Below are 25,151 nucleotides of genomic sequence, written 5' to 3'. Positions count from 1 at the left end.
AGATCCAGAGCATATCCTAAATAGGACATTAGAAAGAAAATACTTGTCATGATGTAACAAACACTTTGAAAAAGCCTTTCTGAATACTGTAATCACAAACCTGACAACAAAGCAGACTTAGAAGACATAAAATGTGTGGAAGGAAAATTAAATTAAGAGGGAGTGGCATAAATACAAGGACAAGTATTTTCATCCCTTTTTTTTGAAAAATATAAGTGCTGGAATTGATACAAACAGGAACAGGTCACAGTTTCCGCAATGTAGCGCTGTAACCACATGAAGACGTTGGATAGAAGTGTTACAGAATCATAGCTATTCTATGGGTTGGAAGGAAACTTGAAATGTCATCTAGTCGAGCTCCTCTGCAAGGAGCAGGGACTTCTTCAACTAGATCAGGTTGCTCAGAGCTCCATCCAACCTGACCTTGATTGTTTCCATGGATGTGGCATCTACCAACTCCCTGGGCAACCTGTTCCACTGTTTCACTAGTCATTGTAAAAAATTACTTCCTTCTATCTAGTCTAAATCAACACTGTTCACTTTTGTTTTCTGTATCACAGCAGAATCTCAAACTCTAGTGCATAGCTACTACAAGCTAAGCACTTGTATTCCACTGTACCTTGAGTGAAGACTAAAGCCTGGCAACTAGCTCCCACTTATTCTCTTCTGAGCTACAGCTTAAACTCATGGAGCATATGGAGCAAAATTCTGTCAAAATGAAATGCTTTTACAAATCATATGATTCGTAATAATTATGTATGAAAATTTCAGGTGTGCTGTGGACCAACAGGAAATTTGTGGTGATTTGAGAACTGGCCCCTCTAAGGTTTCAAACTACCTGCTCTTGGTTATACCATTGTAGCCAACAGTTGCAGCCACGTAACAGTCCAGTATGCCTTGCCATTCCATGAAAGATTGTATGCCTTTTCCATTGTTGGCTTCTCCAGGAATCTTCTCACACTCAACACTGCAGCCCAGGGGGCATTAGCTATGTCAGGACCACTGCAGTTTGCTCACATCCGATGACTACTGTGGCAGGATGTTAAAGCATCATGTAAATATAATATTATAAATCCTTATGTTAAAGTTACTGTCAGAGTCCCATCCTGCAGCTTCATCAGATATAGGTGAAAGCCAGATAATCAAACCTGAATACTGTGTACAGATTGTACTAAATTCTTCCACTGCTTTGCAATGCTCTGGGAAGGGAAATGGATCGTAAACTATGTCTAACTAGACAGCTACAGAGGGATTACTGTTGCTTTAGTCTGTGGAAGCACAGCAGCTGTAACGTCCAGCAAGCTGCTTTCAGATCATTCCAAATTAAGGGCCTGATTCTGTATTTTGTAACACCTGTTTTATATTGTCTATTTCTTCACTCAGTGCCATTGCATTAATTGGACAGAAAGAATGTCATTTTATACGATTCAGCAATCTTTTATTAAAATGTTCAAACCATTTTTACCTACATATGGTAATACCTGAGAATATTCTGAGACCAAATGGGTGTTTTCATAGCATCATATGATTGTGATATCACACTATGTCTTTTTTATAGGAAAACTACATGTTTTCTTATATATGCACAGTATATTTTATACCTATGTATTTATGTGCTCCCCCCACAAAAAAACGCAGCTTTGGGTTAGTAGTCTAACTGAGGGGCTTCAGATGTACTATAATGATTTCCATCTCATCTTAGCTACAACACTAACACACAACAATCCCGAGCATATCACTCAATTATCTTTTGCCATTTCCCTATTGGTAACATGGGGATACCAATGCCCGCATATATATTTGCATACTCTCCACTTAATCTTTTATCTTTACTTTATTTAGAAGATTTTTCTCCTGATACAGAAGCTTCCTTTCCTCTGAAACTTCCCTGTTTGAATACTTGCAAAATTTAATTATAGAAAACTGCTTATGTTGAAAAAGGAATATGAAGATATAATGACATTTCACATTCTCAATACTAAGATACAATGAAGTCTAGAAATATAAGTTATTGGAGCAATTACAGCAGCAGAAATAACACTATTACTGCAATTAACTGTTGCTGTAGGTATTTGCAAACAATCTTTAATTGCCCTTTGAGTGTACCAATCTTCCCTGCAGAGGAACAAGCTATTGTAAACAATTAATGATACTAAAGCTAGCATGAAATTAATTATTCTGAGACATGTCTTGAGATTTCAGAAATAATACATTTTTTTTTCAATTTCTGATTTAAAATGTCTTTTTCCTGTGTGTAACTTGGTTTCTATTGTCCTGTTGTTGATTTTTAATTCTTAGCAAACAGCTATCATAAACAGCTTAAAAACCCCAATGTTTTAAAAAGATTACACTAGTTAACTGTTTAACCGATTTTGCCATTTACCTGTCTCTTAGATATGACACGTCTGAAGTATGCCCATCACATTCTTTAACGAAGAAAAAGGATATGATTTAAAAATAAGTAATAAACAAAGCTGTCATAGAATTGAATGGGAGGGTTTTTGCTGTGTAGAGACAGCAGGGAGAGATGTCTGCCAGCCAGCTATTTATAGTTTAGCTTTTCTCCTGACTCTTCAGCACTGCCTTCCTATGCTGTCAGATGAATCTACTAAACTTTGCAAAGGCCAGTGTACAGAGAGTCATAAAACCAATTTCTTGCTGTGAGTGAAACTGTTTGCAGTGCTTGAACTTGGATGAATTTGTCCAAGGTGTTTCAGAGCATGCTATCTGTTATCTCATTTTCTACCCACGTCTTCAGATCCTTCAGAATTCATACCCAGGCAAATACTTTTTCTATCTTTGGCCTGTGGGTACACAGTATCAGAGAACTGTAGATGTGTACGAGGCAGGTTTGGCAGAAACAAGCTGTGAATGACCACATGGAATGACCACAGCCCCCATTCCCCACCCCCCTGTGCCACTTGGGGGGAGGAGACAGAGGAGCTGGGAAGGAAGCCGAGTCTGGGGGAAAAAAGTATGGAATATCCACTGCTCTCCTTTTGTCCACAGAACCAGTCATCTCAACATGGAAGGTAATCATACAGGTCAGGCAGAGTTTTCCTTTGGTAAATTCATGCTGATTGTTGACTTGCTTGTCCTTCACTTGTTTCTACAATTGTCTCAGGAACTGAGTTGTGCCATTGACCTGACCTTGGTTACCCAGATCTTCCTCCTTCGTCTTTCTGAAGATGAACATAACAGTCATCTGGGACCTCCTCTGATTGCTCAAGTCTTTCAGAGGTGATAGAAGGGTGGCCTTGTGATAGCATCAGCAAGTGGCACATGCTTGTATGCATCCTATCTGGACCCATGATACTTTCTATGTCCGGTTTACTTAAGTAGTCCACAACTTTATTTTGCTCTACTGTTAGTAGTGTTTCTCTCCACCAACCACTGCTATGAGGCACAGAGATCTGGGAGGTCCGAGAGTTTCTGATTAGTGAAGAAATATATTGGTTATTATGGCATTGCTTCTGCAGATGTCACAGGTGTTCTTTTAAATATATCACTGCCTTGAGGGTAAGGCTGTAATCTGTTCTCCTGAAATGCCTTCCCACGCCATGGCAGCAACCAGGTAAATCAGTATAGAGTGTCTAGGAAGGAAATTCAAACTTCTGTTGATAGCGTGCCGTCTGTTATTATCCTGGGTAGTGCAAACATACGTAGTTGGTGCTTATCAAGCATTCCAGTCTAGGACTATTATGATTTTGTTCATTGATACTTCTATTCAAAATGGCATATAATAGGCAGAATGCCAATCAGGCTCAGAACAGACTCAAAACACCTCAATGAGTACAAACAGAGAAACAGTAACTTCTCTTAATAATTCCTGAAAGACTCTATGGTTTCCTAACGAATCTTTAAGGAAGACTGAAACAATTTTCTCCTTTAAAGAAAGAGTAAAAAGCTACCCCTTACGGTACCCTTTATACAGAACGGCATTAAAGAACAAAAGGAAAAGCAGTCAACATAGGGAGGTAATTCCCTTCTCATTTTTGGAGAAGAAAGATTCAACTTTTTGAGACTGAAAGGCAGAGAATAATTGTTACACCTTGCCTTACATGTTGAGGGTACTCTGACTCTAAGCAATACCGAATAATAAACATACAGACAAAAAATAAATATATGGAAAAAATGCATGGGCACTTGATACCTGATTAGGAAATTGTAGTATAGGAAATCTTCAGAGGACACAATAGTTTACTCTTAGAGATTGACAGATCATATTAAACTTCACTCATAAAGAGAGGAAGAAGAATCTAACCTAGAAATTAATAGTGTAGCATGAGCCAATTCCAGTAATATGGAACTCCTGTCTCAACAGTTTCTGGCACTGACAGCTACAAGTTCCTGTCAGACAGAAAGGGAAGCAGTCTAGGGTCTGAAGTCACTGCTCTCTACAACTTCCACAATATTGGAAGGTAGCAGAGCCAACAGCAGAGTGAACTACTCCAGTGAGAGAAGGAGCTCATCTGAAACAAGACAATGTATTATTAGGCAGATACTATGGGTATCGCAAGGGTCATTATCAGACTTGACTCCAAGAGTGATGAGAGCATTTGCCAGAAAAAGCTTAGTCTCAGCTGGAGTAGAAATCTCCCTTGAAGCAAACTGCAGGATGAAGGTCAGAAACAGACCTTTTCTGTTTTGGCGATGATGAAGGTTTTACAATAGAAGCCTGACTGCCTGGGTCAAAGCTGATGAGAAAGAAACTTCCTGGAGTGGTTTCCTACCGCTGGGATTGAAAAGCCCACATAAAGAGAACTTGGACAGATGGTTCTCCATTCTGTGACAAAAAGGAAAAATATAGCCTTTATAGACTGTATGTGGCTCATAGCCAACAGACTTTGACAGGGAAGCAAAGAAAAGCTAAACTTGCCTAAAGCTACAAAAAAGTGAAAATTAAGCAAAGTGAGACAGTAAGATCAAAATAAACACAAAAATCACAAAGGAGCAAAAAAAAAAGAAGTGAAATAAAAGGCTGAGGTAATCTCAAACAAAATGCAATGAACTGCAAAATCTTCATGGAACACTAGAGAGGCAAGTGAGAGTCGAAGATTTTTACCTTTTGGGGAAGTTAGATGAACACATGCTTTCCAAGTACTAACAGAGGTTAAGTATCACCAGCTTGAGCACTTGCACATGTCCCACACCTATTACCTCATCTAAAGAAAAAGCACGTACCATAACATTTCACCTATTAATCCGGTGTTAAGAGTAGAATAATCTATTGAATGGAAACATCCTTAAAGAAAGAAACCCCATCTTGATATGACAATCCAACACATACAGGCAAAATGTTTTATCAGTAAATTAACCTTAAACCATTGTGTTTTATTGCTATTTTAACTTACCTAAGGGAAATCTATTTTTCTGGATTTTATTTTGCCTTTAGCTAACGAAGAGCTATATACCGTCTCAAACTTCCTTCTCATATACACATTATTATGTATAATCCTCAAATAAATTGCTTCTCTACCTGCTTCTAAATACACTCCATGCATTGAACTTCTCTAAGCCTTCACTATAAATTCTTTGGGGTAACCCCAGAAACATTTCTTTTAGCTCCTAGAAGATAGGTAATTTAAACACTGAAAATATAATTTTATTTTATCTTGTTATTATAGAAAATTTCTTGAAGATGCATTTCTATAGTAAATAAAATTTTAAATGCAACTGATAGGATAAAATATTCTAGATGAATGGATAGTTTGTGTATGAACATTTGAATTAAGGGAAAAGTTATATAACTACAAATACTATTTGATGCACTCTTTTAATGCCAGTATGTGGTATTTAGAAGTATACTTTTGGCTGAGTGTTTTGCAACCCTAAAAGCACCTACTCATAAGAAATTTTAAGTTGGATTTCAACAGTATTGTTGCTTCATTGGTTACTGTACAATTTATTATAAGGTGAAAGCAATCTAGAAATGCTGCATTATAATAACAGCATCAAAAGCATGTGTGCTTGAAATGACTGTATTTGCCTCATGGTAAGATGACCTTCAATTACCAAAGAACAGAACAGAAATATAAAGGTTAAAACAATTGTCACAGGGTGAAGTCTACCCAAAAGTATGTCTTAAAAAATGAAATCTGGACTACATGTGTCCATCTCTGACTACATGATTCTGCTGTGCACTGGGAAAGCAAAGTTAGAGTTGTGGGGTGACACCTATTCATAGATCACTGCTGAGATAAATGAGACCTGGACTACACCAACCCAGCGCTAACAGTTTAATTTATTCCACTCTGTGGGAAACAAATAAAGACTCATAGGAAATCTTTGTTATGTAATGGTGAACAGCTTTACGTTCTGGTAACACATTTGGGACATGAGACTAGAGGGTGAAATAATCCAGATAGCAACAGTGGTTGGCTTTAGGTAAGGGCAAAGTCAGAGACTGACTTGGGGCTATCTGACTAGCAAGGTCACTGGCGCCTATTAGCAACAATTTAATTTTAAAAAAGTTATAAATAGTTATGACAATAGTCCCTTGAGTGCAGAGGAGGACTCCGTTCTCAGACACCTGACAAGATGTAGAAGACTGATCCAGCTGGGAACTGCTTCGCACAGGAGCCATGCTGCCAGGAGCTGGACTGAGTGTCCCCTGGGTGTACGGCACCAGTCTCAATGAATTACAGGGGCTGGGACTTTGGTCTGTATGAGTGTGAAGAGTTCGAGTGTCACAGACTAGAGGAGAAATCACTACCTATGCTCATCCTGCTTTAAAAAAAATATACATTTAGATTGGAAGTCACTGAAGTAATGTGTGTCTGTTATTGTGACTTCTCTACCCCAAATTCCTCCATAACAACAATTCTGTAATGATCCACTTCTCTCCAACCCCCTGCATGACCCAGTGCGTACTCTTCTTCCCTAGCTCTGTGCTAGCCCTTTTGCATATTACTTCTACGCCATTACCCTGGCTGCACACAGGGCCCCACAAATTCAAGCTCCTGTACCATACCCCTCGTTCATTAATGGGGTTCCACAGGTTAACACGCCCTGCCTTGGTTCATTTTCACACACAGCTGCCTGTGCCAGCACAGGATGCAAGCAGAGAGCCTCTTTCGCTATGGAACCCAGTGAAGTTATACTTTTCACATCTTTATAGAAATACCACTTGAGGTAATGGGCACCTCCTCTAAACTTGATCATATTTGCTCCTTAACTCTGCTTACTTATGGCGGATCGTAACTTCAGGCCAGAATGCTTTTTCTGTTTACTCCACTTACCAGAGTCCCACGTACCAGCTGAGGAGAGGCTGAGGGAACTGGGCATGTTTAGTTTGGAGAAGAGGAGGCTGAGGGGAGACCTCATTGCCCTCTACAACTCCCTGAAAGGAGGATGTAGAGAGGTGGGTGTTGGCCTCTTCTCCCAAGGGAATGATGACAGGACCAGAGGAAATGGTCTGAAGTTGTGGCAGGGGAGGTTTAGATTAGATATCAGGAAGAATGACTTTTCTGAGAGGGTGGTCAGGCCCTGGAACAGCCTGCCCAGGGAGGTGGTGGAGTCGCCATCCTTGGAGGTGTTTAAGAAATGTGTAGACGTGGCACTTCAGGGCATGCTCTAGTGCCCGAGACTGTTGGATTGGGTGTTTTGATTTGTGGTTTTGTTTTTTGTTTGGTGTTCTTTTTTTTTTTTTTGTGTGTGTGTGTGTGTGTGTATGACTGGACTCAATGATCTCAGAGGTCCCTTCCAACCATGAAGATTCCGTGATTCTGTGAGAACTCTGCAAGGGACCATGCTCATACCTTAGATGTAATCCTCACAAAACTGTACGTCATTTTTATTTTTTGCTTAGTTTAAATCTCTTCAGTTATATCCTATCAATATGCCACTCCCAAAATAGCAAACATCATAAATAAAAATAAAAAATAAGAAAAAATACCTCTTTAAATGCATAATGATGAGGCAAACCACCAACAAATATGGATCCTGTTTCAAGCCAAGACGGACTGAACCAGAAATTTCTAGCTATACTTGTCTTTCCAGATATCCTCAGGATTGACATTTCTGCTTCACATGGTACCATGTCTTGCCTGCATAAATTTAGAAATAGGCACATTTTAAACCATATATCGTTTACATTACTGTCTATCTGAAAAATTAATTAGGCTGTTACTAAACCATCAAGGAAAGAAAGTCAAGTAAATAGCTGTTTCTACATTAAAGACTATAAACATAAAAGAAGCTGTTTAACAAGCTGTAAATTGGCATGTCTTTGGGGTTTGAACTTCTATTAAAATGAAGACATATTGTAAATCTGAGCAGTGCAATTGCTAAAAAACCCAAAGCGTATAATAATGGCTGAATAAAAAGACGGTTTTTAACAATAACAAGAAGGCTTTGTAATTTGAAAAAAAAGACATCTATTGACTTCAAATATTTTAAATATCCCTCTTTTTCATCACAAAGAAAGATAACCAGGAAAAGCAATTTAAAATAAACTGCATTTTAGAGAGTGCAGATATGCTATAATCTGTAATATTTATCTTCAAAAGCATCATTCCTAAAACTGAAGGCAGTAATAGTAGGCATGAAATTAATACATACGTCCCCTGGCCTGTCCACATACCCTCTTAACGGTGTCGCTCTTAACAGAATGCATAAATTGTTAACAATAAACAGAAGGTGCAAAGTAAACAATTTGGTTTTCTTCATTTTTTTTTTTAATGATGTGAAGCTCATTTACATTCTGATAACCAACTGGCAGCAAGCACTCTTGTCTTCATGCAAGAAAGCACCGTGAAGAAATACCACAACTAAACAAGTCTCTCGCAGAAGAACTTTTTTCAGCCTATCTTTCTCTCTGCACACAAAACAAATCAGAGTTCAATCAGCCATATGTTTAAAAGTGCCTTTGTAATAAAGGTGCCACAACAAACCTATGTGAAAATAGCATACAACAAACAAAACCATAAAAGCAACAGTCTGTAATTTAGCTAGGATGCTATAGGTAAAGTAGGAATTCAGTTTATCTTTGATAATGTAAAATTAGCTTCTGAAATTTATTAGTTACAAAAAGAGCATGGAAAGAGTTTTCTTTGCTATCTTCTGTCAGATAATGACATATAAATGATTTCTCAGATAGTATTTGTTAAGGTCTTTATAATTTTTTTAACTGAGAGGGTGGAGATTTAACATTAGCAACATTTACAATCAGTTCTCTGTGTTTTCTGTATAATTCTGGTTTTGTGCTATTTTCAGAAAAATATGCAAACATGGTATTAGCCTTTTAACAGACAGGCTATAAACTTTTTGCAAGCAAAATGGCCTGTCCATCCTATGGTAAATAACTTCAGATGAAGAATATAAATTTTTGTTTTGTTGTTAAAATCAACATTAAAGAAGAAAAATAAATTGGGGTTTTAATGCTATGTACTAAATATAAACTAAGGAATCAGTTCAGAGGATTTTTTTGTTTTCACCTCATTTTTTACTTTTTTTTTTTTTTTTTTTAAACTTGCTAAATAGCTAACATGAATGAGAAAGAGGAGGAGAAAAATGTAACCAGAACTGCAATCAAGGAAAGGAATGTTTTCCTACCATGTTTTGTAGATATCATGCAACGGTTGTATGTCTAAGCACATACACAGGGTTCTGCAGCACACCACTTTCATTATTTGCTTACAAAGGAAGTTTGCTGATGATGTGTGTAACTCATGCATGTATCCTTAGGTAGCCCTGTTTGCAATGATTAAGCAGTTTTTCCTAAGGCTCGAACCCAGTGTGACATCTTGAATATATTAAGTCTACAGCAGAAAGCTTTGGTGAGAGTTCTAAGGAAAAAAATATTGATTTTTAAATATCTAAAATTTCTTCTCTTTCTGAATAAAGGACATAATATTTATGAATAAAGGTATAATAATAAGATAGCCATCTTTCTGAAATATTTTAAATCAGACTTGTTTTAAATCAATGTAAATCTTAAGATTGGAGTGGAAGAGAGTCAGGAGGGGAACTGACAGGCATCTTTTATTTTTTTTAACTAATTAACAGATGTGTTAAATGAAGGAAATCTGCCCAAACTACTACTTTTTTTTTTAATTACTGTTTCTTCTACACATTTAGAGATGCTAACACTGTAACTGGTTGTGTGACCATGTATGTACTTCCATTCCACAAGCAACCTATTTACAAATGTAATCCTCTTCATGTTATCTTCAGACATATTTGTTAGCTTGTTGTTAGCTTGTCTTTAATAGCTTATATGATGGATATGCAGAGGTATTTTTCTGTGCATATATAAATATATTGTGAAATTAATTCCCAGTATTTTATGTCAGAAAACAAGTTAATGCAATTTATGAGCTGCCTTCACCCTAAGCTTGTTAGAATGTCAGCCATGCACCTTTGATTGTGCTTGATTGAATCTAGCAGGGTCTGGCTGAACTAGAATAACAACCTTAAACCATTATTGTTTAGCATTTCCTGATGATACAATTACTGGGTCATATATACACTCTATGAAATTTCCATCAGGCGTTTAAAATACTTTTTCTACAATCAGCACATTGGGTGCTTTAAAGGTCAAGTAAGAAGACAGAGCTTTTTGCATAATTATAAGTGTGGAAATGCAAACAGCAACTCTCAAGCACTTTTGCTGGGTAAGCTGCCAGTAATTGTGCCTCAGTCCAACCCGGCAGTAATAGTTCACAGATTCCTCATTTGTACTCACACAAAGGTAATGATTGAATACTGGCCTATTAATTATAACCTGAAGATGAGTTCTGTCTAAACAGTATTAAATCCATTGCCTAATGCCTCGCAGGTTGGAAGGATGTAAAGGTCAGATAATAATTTGATAACTGTTGGGATAACAGTACCTAAACATGACAATGTCTGCATGAAATCCAAATCCTTTTACATAATGTCCTCACTTGCTGACATTTGTTAATGATGATTAAATTGATGTGTTTGGGATTATCATAAAATGCTAAAAAGGTAATAAAACAAATGGGGGAAGAGGAAGAGGGAAAGGGGGCTGTCCAGATAAAGTATTAAATGTCAATCACGCCGTGCAGCCTTGCTGGGCGTAAATCTTCTTTAATCTGGTTTTCCTGATAAGAAGGGGAAATCTCTTGTTCTAGAAACAAGATTGAAACTTTCACCTATCTTTAGCAATTTCACTTTGAACCTGATTATGCTAACAACAATAAACAATTCACTAGTTACCCTTGAACTATTTAGGATGTAAAATTAGCATTCAGTCTATTAAAAAAAACAGAAGTAGGTTTGCAAACAGCTATATCAAATATAAGTTGTGAACTACAAGAAATAGAAGTCTTATTGTTAGATATTGTGGAAAACAATCCCAAAGTTCCCTAATTTTATTGAAGACAACTTCAATTGATTAATTAAAGCTGAGAAAAATACTTCATTTTCACTGTTTAATTATTATTTAACAGGTTTCTTAGCTTTAAAAAAATAAAATCCTGTCTCCTCCTGTTTTCACTCAGTGTCTACTACATTTAGTTTTCTGGTTTCATATTGCTTCTTGCAGCAGAACGCTTATTTTTGTAAAATTGCAACAAAACAATAGACCTAGAGTCACAGACAATTAAGAGTTACGTTTTCTTTATGCACATTTAAAAGGCAGGATCAATTTTGACCCAGTACTGCTTTTAAAAACCCTCAGGCTTTGCAAGGGAGTTTGAGACAACTTTAAGACTGAAACATCTAAACCTCTCTGCTCAGAGAGGGTGAGCAGGTTTCACCCTTGGAGGTTTTCAAAACCCAACCGAAAAAAGCCCTGAGCAGCCCGGTCTGACCCCTTGGCTAAGCCTTCTTTGAGCAGGAGTTTGGACTACAGACCTCCTGAGGTCCCTTCTAGTCTGAATTATCCTATGATTCTACAATTCTGCAACATTTTTCTGTAGCAAAAAAACCCACAACGCCATCGTAATAACATTTAAAGTGTAAGTCAGAATCTCATATTCATAGAATTATAGAATAGTTTGGGCTGGAAGGGACCATTAAAGGTCATCTAGTCCAACCCCCCTGCAATGAGCAGGGACATCTTCAACTAGATCATGTTGCTCAGAGCCCCATCCGCCCTGACCTTGAATGTTTCCAGGAATGGTGCATCTACCACCTCTCAGGGCAACTTGTTCCAGTGTTTCATCACCCTCATAGTAAAAAATTTCTTCCTTATATCTAATCTAAATCTACCCTCTTTAGTTCAAAAACCATTACCCTTTGTCCTCTCCCAACAGGCCCTGCTAAAAAGATTGTCCCCATCTTTCCTATAAGCCCCCTTTAAGTACTGAAAGTACCCCCAGTAGATTTATTTAGATAGAAAATATACCAGTTACACTCAGAGTCATTACATTTTCACTCTGCAGTAAAATGCATCATTTTAGACTGATCACATCTGTTGGTGCTGACTGTGCCCTACTGAGACACCGTGTAATGCACACTTTCATGTTGCAGATGGACTAATGAGTCAATTTTTTTCTCATTCCCTCTGACAGCAGACTCGTATTTCCTGGACCTGAAGCATAGTTCTTAGTCTGGTATTAGAGAGTGATTTAACTAAATAAATAAGAACAATGAAGCTAATTACAAGGCATCATGTAAATTGCTCTAAGAATAGGGAGGAAAAAATAATCTTTGTTTTGTGTTCTAAGGAATGAATAAATATGTTACCCCCTTATTAATTTCACAGAGGTTACATTACTAAATTGAAAAGGTCTGCAATGTGAGTTCAAGTCCTGACACATAATCATCCATATTTTTATAAAGTTATCACAGTTCCTGTTAGAGTTGCCACCCAGGCTAGCTATCACCTCCAGTTCTGAAACTGAAAACGTTCCCTGGTACATGCACTTCAGGAATCATTGCTAGTTTAAATGCTGCCAACCTATTTTTCAATAAGTATTTTATAGACAAGACCTGGGACCTGTCAGTTGGCCTCAGGTCCAGAAAACAGTCTTCAGATTTCAGTTTTATTTACTACTATAGATTTAGATAGAGAAAAAACAATAAACTATGACTCTGGCCAAATCTGTCTGCAGTTGGGAGAGATTCAAGTTTCCTGCTGCTCAAGTTGTAGTAACTTTAAATGCTATTTACAGAAATTAAACTTAAAAAGAAAAAAAAGCACTTACTTCAAGTTGATGTAGCTAGATGTAAATAAAGTGTGATTTAGTGAACAGCTTGGCCCGAATAAGAGTGCTGTCTTCAAGCATTCAGACAGTGGCGAGTTTAGAGTTGGATCTAGACTTGCAACACTGACATATTATTTCAGGTGAAACTGAAAGACTGCACTGAATAAGAAGATAGTTACACAGTGGGAATTCATATTTACATGAACTCTGCAGGCCAACATCATTTCTGGTCTCTGTGCCCTGTCTGTGTTCTTCTTAATATAATTTCTATGCTTGTGACATGGGGCCAAGGCAGCCACAGAACATTAAACCCACTTTAGCATCCATAAGCGCCCTTTGGTGTTCCTCAGAAAAAAATAGAGAACAAAGTTTTAGGAATGTTGCCTATTATTAGAGTCTTACTGGTTTTATATTTCTGCTCCTGCAATAAGTTGCTTCAGAAGTTCAAGTAGAAGATTTTCATTCTTAGAAGCGAGACTAACGAGGTCTTTTGAGATCCAAAGTAAAAGAAAGCAGCAATGACAGAAACTTTTTTAGTATTTATTTGGTTACCTAACCTGGGCAAGAATAGTTCACTATACACCACAGATTTGTCTCTTTGATGATTCTAAATTTTACCTCCTGAGTGCCTCCTTTGATGGCAAAGTTCTGAAAAGGTGTGGAATGTGATTTGTACCCAAGATGTTGCATGACTAGCTAATTAAGCTTTTATCTTAAAGAGGCTGTGAAACAACAGTTTGTACCAAACTAATTGTGGTATTAAATTGCTATTAACTGTTATTATGATCAATTTAGTATAATTAAATCCATTGCATTCAATTACATTGTTAGAAAAAAGCAGTTGCTTATTCTCTTGTATTTTGTTTGCGTGGCAAGGTTTTGGTAGAAGGGAGGCTACAAGGTTGGCTTCTGTGAGAAGCTGCTAGAAGCTTCCCCATGTCCAATAGACCCAATGCCAGCCAGCTCCAAGGTGGACCTGCCACTGGCCAAGGCTGAGCCCATCAATGATGGTGGTAGCGCCTCTGGGTAACATAGTTAAGAAGGGGGAAAAAAGCCAAACTGTGCAATTGCAGTCAGAGAGAGGAGTGAGAACACATGACATAAACAATTTTGCAGACACCAAGTGAAAAAGGAGGAGGTGGTCCAGGCGCCAGAACAGAGATTCTCCTGCAGTTAGTGGTGAAGACCATGGTGATGCAGGCTGTCCTTCTGCAGCCTGTGGAGGTTAGCAGTGCAGCAGATATCCACCTGCGGCCCATGGAGGACCCCACACCAGAGCAGGTAGATGTCCAAAGGATGCTGTGACCCCATGGGAAGCCCATACTGCTGGCAGGACCTGTGGACCCATGGAGAGAGGAGCCCATGCTGGAGCAGGTTTTCTGCTCCCTTTTGACCCTGTGGAGGACCCATGCTTGAGCAGTTTGTTCATGAAGGACTGCACCCTGTGGAAAGGACCCATGCTTGAGCAGTTTGTTCATGAAGGACTGCACCCTGTGGAAAGGACCCATGATGGAGCAGTTCTTGAGGAACAGCAGTCTGTGGGAAGGACTCACTTTGGAGAAGTTCATGGAGGACTGTTTCCCACGGAGGGACCCCATGCAGGGGATGAGTATGAGGAGTCCTCCTCCTGAGGAGGACGGAGCAGCAGGAACAACATGTGATGAACTGACCACAACCTCTGTTCCCTGTCCCCTGTGCCACTCGGGGGAAGGAGGTAGAGAAACTGGGAGTGAAGTTGAGCCCAGGAAGAAAAGATGGGTGGGGAGACAGTGTTTGAAGATTTAGTTTTTATTTCTCATTACCCTACTCTGATTGGATTGGTAATAAATTAGATTAACTTCCCCAAGGCAAGTCTGTTTTGCCCATGACAGTAATTGGTGAATGATCTCTCCCTGTCTTTATCTTGACCCACGATCCTTTTGTTATATCTTCTCTCCCCTGTCCTGCTGAGGAGAGGGAGTGATAGAGAGGCTTTGGTGGGCACCCACCACATCTCTTCTAATATGAAGTTTATGAAAAGTAGCCACTCTTTGTGGAATATAAAGAACATGCACAACATATTGAGTTTCAGTTTCATAAGGTTTTTTCATTCCAACTATGATTTTGTTACATTGCATTGATGCAAAATAAAATAATATTATTTAGCTTCAAACAAATGCACGTAGATTTAATCTTTTGTTTAATTAGAAGATTTTATCAGTGAAGGTTTTTTTTTGCATACTGGGATAGATATGCTAGACGAAAGTCTACTTTCATTAGTCTCAATTTCTGGAAACTAATGGCAAGATCTGAAAATATTAATGCCAAATTTGTCTGTCATAATTTCTAGGTTTTGTCCATTTCCACTAGTGCTTCTTTCTCTGTGAAATCTTAGTTCTTGTTGAATGAATAAAGCACTTGTTGTAGAGACTTCAGAATATCAAAGGGCATTCTGACATGTCTGGCAATGCAGAACTGAGATCTTTAGTATACAATGTTCAAAAGGACTATGCTCATGTAACATCAGCAGTATAACAGCATGATTTGTTTCAGAAAGAAAGCTTGTTTCTGAAAGAAAGTTAAAATGCTCATTTTAAGACAAGCTTTAAGCTAACATTTTAGAGAAATTCAGAAAGTGGAGGACTGTGAATATATACAGTAGATATGGTGGAGCCTGGATCATCTCACTGTCATTTCTTATGCATCTATAGATATGGTTTGACTAGCAATTTAGGTAAAGGACTAAATTCCAGCCTTTATTCTATGGGCATTCATATGTTCTTCCTCCCTTCTTCACACAGCAATTTGCATTAAGGAAATCATTCAGCTGAAAACAAACAAAAAAAGTATATATTTTAATCTGGATCAGTTCTCTATAACAGCTCTGACCACATGAGCCAGCAGCCTGATTAAAAAAAAAAAAAAAAGGAGAGAGGGAAAACAAAGCAGCTTGAACATGGAAAAAACAACCAAGTCTTCCTGATGCCAAAAGTCCCCTTCAAGGAACTCTGAATTGTTCCCCTTTTGTTGAAACGTCATCTCCAAAAAGACATAAAAGGAGCTCCCTCTTTAAAGCAGACTTTAATTAGAGTACAAGATAAACAGATTTTTAGAGGGTAACTTTTAAAATAATCAAAATGTAGAATAAGCGTGATAGATTAAATAAAAGGCTCAAAAGCAAATTTATTCTCTAACTTGAATAAATTCTTTACTATATACTGTTGGTCCTGAACAAAATCTCCTTCCTTCCATGATCTTACAAGTCTCACCTTAATGCTGGCTTCCTACAGCAGGCAGACTCTGCTTTTTTTTGCCTTTTTTTTTGCCTTTTTTGTTTTTTTTTTTTTTTTTTTTTTTCAGGATTTTTCCAGACTGCGCTGTTGCTGCAGGCTCTCTGCAAGCTCCATCCTGTCCTTCAGGAAGACAAAGCTCATTTGCTTTCAGGAGAGGAGCAATCTCCCCGCCTCCAGATGACTCTGTCTGCAAGGGAATCATGTGGGATAAGGCAGAAACACAGCTTCCTTCTTACTAAGTGGGAGTTAGAGTGTGCAGTGTTCACGCAGCGCTGTCTGAATAAACAAGACAGCTATACTGCTTGTCTCCCTCCCCGCGTATCCCTCTTTCTTCAGTGAGAAAAGGACAGCTTGCATCATCTTTCAAATACTCATGCTGCCTCACATCTGCCTCAGCACAACGATTTTCATAAAACTTTTGCCTTCGGGCTTCTGGATGCAACGTGCAGTGCCTAACAGCATTTTTCTTCCAGTGCAGAACTGGCTAATTATTTTTGTTTCTCCATTCCCTGGGACATCGTTCAAATAGCAGAGCACGAGTTTCATGGTGAAAGGATATCTTGCAGGTAAAAAAAGCCTTGAGGTGAGAGTGAATTACACCTCTCAGATGGCTGCCACTGCTTGTTCACACAGTCAGGGTCACATATCTGAGAGACAGGGTTAGCAGGGTCAGAAAGGAATTCTTACCCAGCTTTTATTTTCAGCTTTTCCCTGAAATACTGGCGGGGGTTTGCCAGCCAGAATTATTTGGATAGATAAATTCCTCACCAATAGTGTAGCTTTAGGAAGAGGTGACCATAGTAAAACATATCTTAGGAAAATATTTAAGAAATGGAAGGGTTTGATTTAACTGAAGTCTGTGGCTTTCTGAACAAAATACTGATCATTTATGACATAGAAGAGGTCAACCTAGTGGTCCCTTGGTGATCAAATGAGTGGTCCCTTCTGGCCTGAAACTCTAAACCCCACAAATTTTAGAAATTTTAGCTGAGATAAAAATGGTAGTGTTCAAATGATGTAATGTGCTCATCCATAGAGGGGAAAATAAGTTCTATGAAATATTCTCTCTGACACTGTTTTTTTTCCCTAAAAACAGGGGTATCTGGTGTATTTACTCTTCATTAATATGCATATATTGTATACAATATATTGACATCACGTGAAAACATGAGAACTTAAAATCACTTTGTTCAGGAAGTCAAAGGGCTCAGCACATTTAAGTGTATAAAAGAAACTACTGGATTGTGTGCATTTTATATATTAGGTCTGCTTTTCAAATAAAAAACATTCAGAAACAGAATATCGTTATGTACTATTACTTTTTATAAGGAAAATTATTTCAAATGTATAAAATGTCAGTCAATGTAACTAATTTGTTTTTAAAATTATCAATTTAGGCTATTCTGAGAATAAAATTATGAACAGTCTGAGAAATTAATAATGTGAAGAATGGAGTTAAAAGTTACACTATAGATCACATGGGATAGAACAGGATTTAAATATGCTTAAACAGAGAGCCAGCTAAGGACATGTCCTGAGGAAAAGCCTCTAGCAAATACATAAATTGTTGAGACAGTATGTCTAAAAGTTATGGAATTAAGTGATATGCAGCAGTCAGTAAGAGAGGGCATGTTGTTTCTTTACTTTTTCTACTGAAGACAGAGAAAGGCAATTGTAAGGAAAAAATTAACCATTTGCAAATCTAGAAATAAAAATATGGTTTTGTTTTTCACAATAATGGCACTTCAAGGAATACGTTCTCTTTTCAGAAAAAAAATATAATTTAAACTAACTGGTACTTTAAAATACTTAAGATTAATAGAAGAAAAATACATTGATACACTGTATATGAAACTAATTTCTGGTATTTGTACACAAAAATAATCTTCAGCAACCAAAATCAATGCTTACTCACAAAGCAAACTGGGAAAGTATAACTTAATTGTTTGCCTATCACTTTCCTTAATATTTCTTCAGCAGCAGGTATCATAAATACATCCTCAGTATTCAGCCTATATATAGACCAATTTTTTTATCTAAGTTTATTATTGTTTAACTGTAATGAAGATTTTTAGTGAGATGCTGTATTTGTATTTACATCACTCTTCCTCTCTAGCAGCTACAAAGTCATTATTTCCATACTGCTCTGTCATTAAAAAAGGAGGTTTATGTTCTTGGACAAAAAAAATAGTATAATCTGAAAACCATTATTGATTGAACGCTTATTCTTAAAAAGCATCACCATTTTTTTTAACACTTGACCTCCAAATAGAAAGATACATTAATCTACTTTTAAATCATGAAGTATTTATGAGATAAAGTAATGAATAAAATTAGTCACAGGAGGGAATGTTATTAGCCCAGCTCCCCTTCCACTTATCTGTGAAAAGATTAAAATAAAATTAACTCTCTCTAAATGTAATGCTCAGAATGAACTGGAAAACACATAAAGATATATTCTGACTAGCAAGATCTCTAAACTTTCCCTCTATTTAGTATTTTTTGATTTCATATTTGATTTGATTGATAATCTCACAGTTCATAAATCAGGATCTCCCATGATTCTCTTGCTTCAATGCAGTATTGCTCTTTCTGGGGCACTGTCAGGCTCTGGTAGTGCGCAGTAATAGTGTCACCATGTAACAAAAGTCTTCAGCACCTAGAAGTTAATTTTCCACTTTTTAAGCTACTTGTGCCAATAGCCATTCTTTATTGTTGCAAAGTCAGTATCTTTTTCTTTTCAGATCTATTCCAGAATACCCTTTTCTTTTCTTTTTTTCTTCCCTTCTTTCTGTTTATCTATAGTCACCATAAGTTAAATTTCTTTATCTCTGTCCAAAAAACCCAAGCTGAAACACAAAAGAATCCTTCCAATTTTCTTGATACTTCATGATCAATTCTTTCCTGTTTTGCACTTTACAAATCCGGGTCTTGACATTACTATAAGTATTTCAAGTTTCCATAGTTTTTGTTCTGTTTTAAATAAAAATGCCTTTACATCTAAACTATATTCTCAAATCAGTTTGTTTTCATTCACTTAGCCTCTCTGCAATGGATACTGGACAGTAAGTAGTAGATATAACCTAATTAAGAATCAAGATACAGTCAAATTTAGGAAACAAGAAATGTCATTTTATTACCAGTGTTAATAAATCATAAATAAATTGGACTAAATGTAATAAACTGGACTTTTTCCAAGTGAGACCATTGAGCTGGGAAAAGTTTCAGATTATACAAAAATCAGAAATTATGAGATAAATCTGCACTTGTGTTGTATTTCATACACTCCTAGTTTTGCACCAGGCACTTTAGGAGGGACTGAATAAAAGACCAACACATCCATAGCTAGGAAAGGATGTTTGTGAGGACCCTATCAGTGGCCAGTTTAGAGGTCCAACAACTTCCTAAATAATTTGTATTGGTAATAAATATAAATCAGGCTTAACCCTGGGTATGTCCAAGTAGTTCAATAAATGTCTTGCAGCTGGTGCAAGTCCATTGACAGCTTCCTTGGGAGAGGCCCAGAAAATGAAAAGAGCGTAAAGTTATCTTATACTAAGAATACACTTCTTAACAGCACTATGTAAATATTGAATATGTGTCTACTCTAATTAAGCAGCAGCCATTGCTATTAATATCTTGTGGTTTACACTGTTTTTTAAGGAGATGGCCCATTAAGCATGTTTTCATTAAGTAGAGTATATGGCATTTACATAGTACATGAAAGAACAGATGGATGACCTCTTCATGTATATGCTGTTATGTTAAAAATCAAGGCGATCACCTTTGTGATAAAATAAAAATAGGAATTTAAAACAAAAGTAAAAGTAAAACCAAACAGAGAAGCATCTGCAGCTTTTTCTAACCACTTTATCTATCATCTGTTTATCTTACCTGCTTGAAAGCCCTAGGGAAAATCTGAGCTTTGTAGCATATTCTGAAGGATAATAAATACAGCATATTTTGCACCATATGGATTATCTCAGGCCTTCATAAAAAGCTATCAAAACCAAGCAATATACAAGCTCCAGAGTGAGCATATGTTGCATTATGGCATGATTAGAAAGATCTTTTTCTGACTAGAGGAATCAGAAAACATCTACGTCTCAGAAACAAGACAATCAATCACCAAAAGTCCTATAGTTAACTAGTGCAAACTTCAAATTACAAACATTATGAGTTAAAGGAGAAGAATAACACAGTCTTTAAAAAAGCAAATTGCCACATTTTGCAGTTGGTTTCTGGACCGAGGGAGCATCTACACCAGTTTTCTAATCTTCATGGTCACGGTCGATTGAAAAAGAAGTTCAAAGTGGATAGGCTTATTTCAAAGAAAGAAGTTGCATTGGTGACATCTACTGTATAATCAATTTATAAGTTGATAGATTTGTTAAAGCAATTGACAATTGTGATCTGAGATTAAAAGTAAAGCAAAAATGTTTTTTATTTAATCAATGAAACTAAGACACTATTATTAGTAGTGCTGACACAATTGTTGGAATGGAGCCCAGTGGACCAAGAAAAGGACAAATTTCTAATACTGCTGTGGCAGTTTTGGCCTGACTTTTCCTTCATTCCTTTTTAGGCTCAAAAGGAACACCAGAAATAGAAATCGCGTTGGTTTTTTTTCCAGCTATTGACATAGTCTGATTTATAGATTCAAGTTATTTTCTGCTCCATGGAGTTGGGGGAAAATGCATAAAATAGGTGCACTCACATCATAGTAGCTAATGCATCCCTGAGTAATGTCAACGACATGGCAGTTTTAATGCTCCAGCACCAGGGGAAAGGATATTTTCTTTGAAGTTGCTACAGTACTGAGAGTTCAGGCACTAATGTTGTCTTCAGAATCCTAAATTTTTCTTGAACAACAAAGGACTAACAATAGAATTCTAATGGATTAAACTAGCTAACAGACTAAAAATTTTATGTCTCCTGTCCTTATCCACTTTCTCTGCGTCATTTGGGATTTTTCAGACTTCTTTGGTATTTTCCCTCAGTTGTCTTTAGTGGACTTGCAGAGTCCTTGATTATTTAGTCACTGTTCATACAGAAGCTGCTTAATGCCTTTATCATCTTTATATCTTGTCTCTAAAAAGAATTCTAATTCTACTTTCTCTATTTTGAAATAGAGAGGGAGTCATAAGCAGAGAAATAAACAGAACTGCCTGTGTTACTCAAGGTCCTAGAGAATCCCCCTTTTATCAGTGTCATAGAGATGTCTTCTATTGCTTCCCAATCAGAGAGGTGCTTACACTTGCTTTTAGTGTACATTAGCATGCTTTGTTTTTATGTTATTCCCTTTTTGGGTGATAAGCACAACTGCAGTGAATTACTGGCTTTTACTCCTTGCATTAGTTTGCCATGTCTTACCGTGTGGTCTGGAGCTTGGGCCTGGTTTACCATGTTGGAAAAAAAAATAGGACAGCAATGATAGCTGAAATGCAGCAACGAAGTGTTGTCCTTCTCACTACTACTCACTGCCACATCTGACGCAGCAAGGCGCAATGTAAGGGATACAATCACCACTACAGTTTCCCACAGGAACTAAGGGTCCAGTTGTAGTTGCCCTGCAAAGGTGCTACATTTGGACACATATGGCTATAAAAAGCTTATTTCACTAAAAGGCTTTTGTTACTGTCCCAGTTTGAAGTAAAACAGAACCAGCTTTCTGTTTAGTAATTTTACATTGTAGCTAGGCCTCTTCTAACTCTCTGAAATTAACGGCATATTGTGGAGAAAACTGCTCGTTCTCAGAATGATAAGACCAATGTTTGTGCTCCATGCCAAGGAACGGTATGCAGAGAGGCTCCTGCTTATACTTATTGCTATAACAACCAAGGTCAGCCCATTTCATTATTTGCCCCATTGGAGGGTCGGAAGCGGAAAAAACATAGAGGGGTCACATCAGTGGGGAGGAGTGGACAGGACAGGTGACCCAAACCTGACCAACAGGGTATTCCATCCCATCTGCCCCGTGCTCAGTATAAAAGCTGAGGGATCAAAGGGTCAGCCCCCTTCCTACGATGGCCGACGTCCGGAGGGGACTCTGTCTGTCCATCTGCCTTTGATCCCGATCCGTGTGTTCCTGACTCCAGAGCTGGAATCCAGTTCCCATCCGTCGCTGAGTCCAGTCTGGAACTTCCCCAGTGCCTGCCGGTGACGTGACTGTCATCCTGGGAGCTTGATACGGTTTTGTATATATTGTATCTATTTCATTATTTTCTTCTTTATTTTGATTTTAATATTAATTCTTCGTTAAGGTAGTTTAGTTCATTCTAAACTCGTAAATCTCCTTATCTCTTCCTCTCCTCTCTTTTGGGGCGAGGAGGGGGTGAAGGGCCACCTGTCAATCTGGTTTTGGTAAATTTGGCGGAAACCACGACAGATCCTTCTGTACTCCTCCACAATTTTATTTTTTTTGTCATTTACTCCTGAGAGACAAGCAGACAGCTAGCTCTCTTCATTCTGGACTAGAGGACTTGGACCTATTTTAATCTGTCTAGTAGGAACTAAGCACCTGGAGAGCTCTCATGCCAAATTCTCCCATAAAATGAAATTAAGACTTTCCCTTCCAAGTTCTTAAAAGGCTATGGATTCCTACAGCACAGACATTCAGTCTATAGATACATCTATGTACATTTGCTTGGTTAAAAAAAACCCAAAACAAAATATACACAGGTCACCATTGCCTCTGTGCAAAGAATCTTTTTTTCACAAGTATTTGAAAAGGATCCACTTTTTATTGCTGATCCAGATTCTCAGTTTAATTTAGTAATAAGATTAGCACACCCTGGTAATCTGTAACTGGTGTCTAAACCGTGTTTAGGCAGCTGTTCTAGAGCAGTTCTCAACTAAACCAAAACCACACTCATTTTTCTGCCTTTTCTTTTTTTTGAAGCACAGTTGTAATTATGTCAAAATCAAGTACAGTTTATTTTAGTAGGTCATAATGTGGTAGGTCAGAATTGCTTTGTTCAGATTCACAGTACAAGGGAGTCACCAATGAGTGTGATTACATGGCCTGCTGCAGTTTGGTTTTCTATTCCCAGACAACACTAGGTGCTTTTTTCCCCCCTCTTTGATTGCTGTAAGATTTCCAAGTATAATTGCTTCAGTCAGCCTTCTTGTGGATTCTTATGATGATGCATGTATATATTATTCAAAAACATACATTTGCCTTCCCCAGTACATTGCCATGACAGGAAACAAACATAATCTGTAAACAAAGAAAATAGAAAACCTACTACCTACATCATTTTTCTTTCATTTTATCCTCCTTCAGTTGCAAGTATTGTTGGTCTTACAGGAGTAATATATCCTTTCATGAGTTGCAAGTCAGTGATAGCAACAAAAGTCATGGTGCTGCTTCTGCCTGCCTATCTATTTTCTAAGATTTTTCTATTAGTCACACTCTCATTGTTGGAAATTCAACTATTTCCTGGAGTAAGTAGCTTGGACCTACTAAACGGTAGCTTCCCTGCCTGAATGTTCATGTTTGTCCTAACGCATGATTTCAATGAGAATAAATTTATATCCATTAAGCACATCAGTGATGTGATGAGCATAGTCCAACTGAACTATAGTTTTAAACATATGGATGTGTCCCAAGGACGTGCTGCCGTCCACACTGCCATCACATGATTTTATTGCACATGTTTAGGTATCACTCATAGCTAATGAGATATAATATCATTGCAGTTTACTAACTATCCAACCTAGATGATCTTTGAAGCAATTATAAACACAGACAACAGTAAAATATAAAACTTACCTAATTTGCACTTTATACCAGTGGCCATCATCCACTCTAGCAGTAGCAGTGATGTTTTTGACTTCTCCTGCTTCATCGCATAAAAACTGGAACTACAGAGTGGGAAAGATGCTTTTATTACATAATTTCTAATAATTAAACAGTTATAGGCTTAGAAACTTAAATTTAAAAATAACAAATGGTTTCATAAAAACCTGAGGCATATCATGTGTGTCAAGGAAAACTAATGTTTCATTAAAGATCTGGATCAGGGACTCTAATGTAGCAGAAATACACAAGCACACATATATGCTTCCTAGCCTGCCTGAAAATGCTTTAATCTTTGTGGATTGTACAATCAGATAATATGGGCCTGATTTGCAAAGAAGTTGACCATCTGCAGCCTAGCTGAAATTAACATTGGCCACGGGTGAATTTTACTTACCATTTTATGGCCTCCTTACACTTCCAAACACGTAATGTAGCATGCAGGCTTTAGAAATTTGGAACACCATTTAATTTCCTATACTAATGTGAACAAGCACTTGATTTCATGGTTTGTCTACTTGTAATTGTAGCTTGATTGTGAGCTTAGAACCATTTGTTCATTGGGCTTTAAATCTACATTTAATTGACCGGCTTTGTGAATGATTAAGTGAATTCAATTAGTTTTAACATGGCACACTGGGATCTTTGAATAGATTTTTGTCAATTAAAGTACTTTCATATCTTATGGTGCTTATGATATGTTAGAAAAATATTTTTCTGCATCATTACTTTGCCACGAATGCAAGTTAGATGGACTTAAAGCAGTCAACTTTTTTCTAAACCTTGGATAACTTCCTGCCCCTGACTAATCTCATTTGTTCTGGATAAAGATAATCACAACACAATAAAACACAGTAAATCACAATATTAAAAAAAAAAAAAAAAAGTAAAAGGTTATTTTCTCTTTTTTTTTGTGTGTGTTTATCTGCAATTTATATCTTTTTAGTATGATCATGTTCT

General features: G+C 37.3%; 1 protein-coding gene across 1 annotated transcript in view; it reads right to left on the bottom strand.

Annotated features, from left to right (window-relative positions):
- EYS (eyes shut homolog) overlaps positions 1-25,151 on the bottom strand; it is an 895,325-nt gene that overhangs the window by 266,961 nt on the left and 603,213 nt on the right. Inside the window, exons 34-35 of the mRNA XM_074153627.1 lie at positions 24,165-24,256; positions 7,898-8,048 (exon numbers count right to left, since the gene is read on the bottom strand). Coding sequence (XP_074009728.1) covers positions 7,898-8,048; positions 24,165-24,256 — 243 coding nt within the window. The remainder of the gene's footprint in view (positions 1-7,897; positions 8,049-24,164; positions 24,257-25,151) is intronic.

The sequence above is a fragment of the Numenius arquata genome, chromosome 9 (genome assembly GCF_964106895.1).
Source record: "Numenius arquata chromosome 9, bNumArq3.hap1.1, whole genome shotgun sequence".
NCBI lineage: Eukaryota > Metazoa > Chordata > Aves > Charadriiformes > Scolopacidae > Numenius > Numenius arquata.
This window is presented reverse-complemented; position numbering and strand designations above follow the sequence as displayed.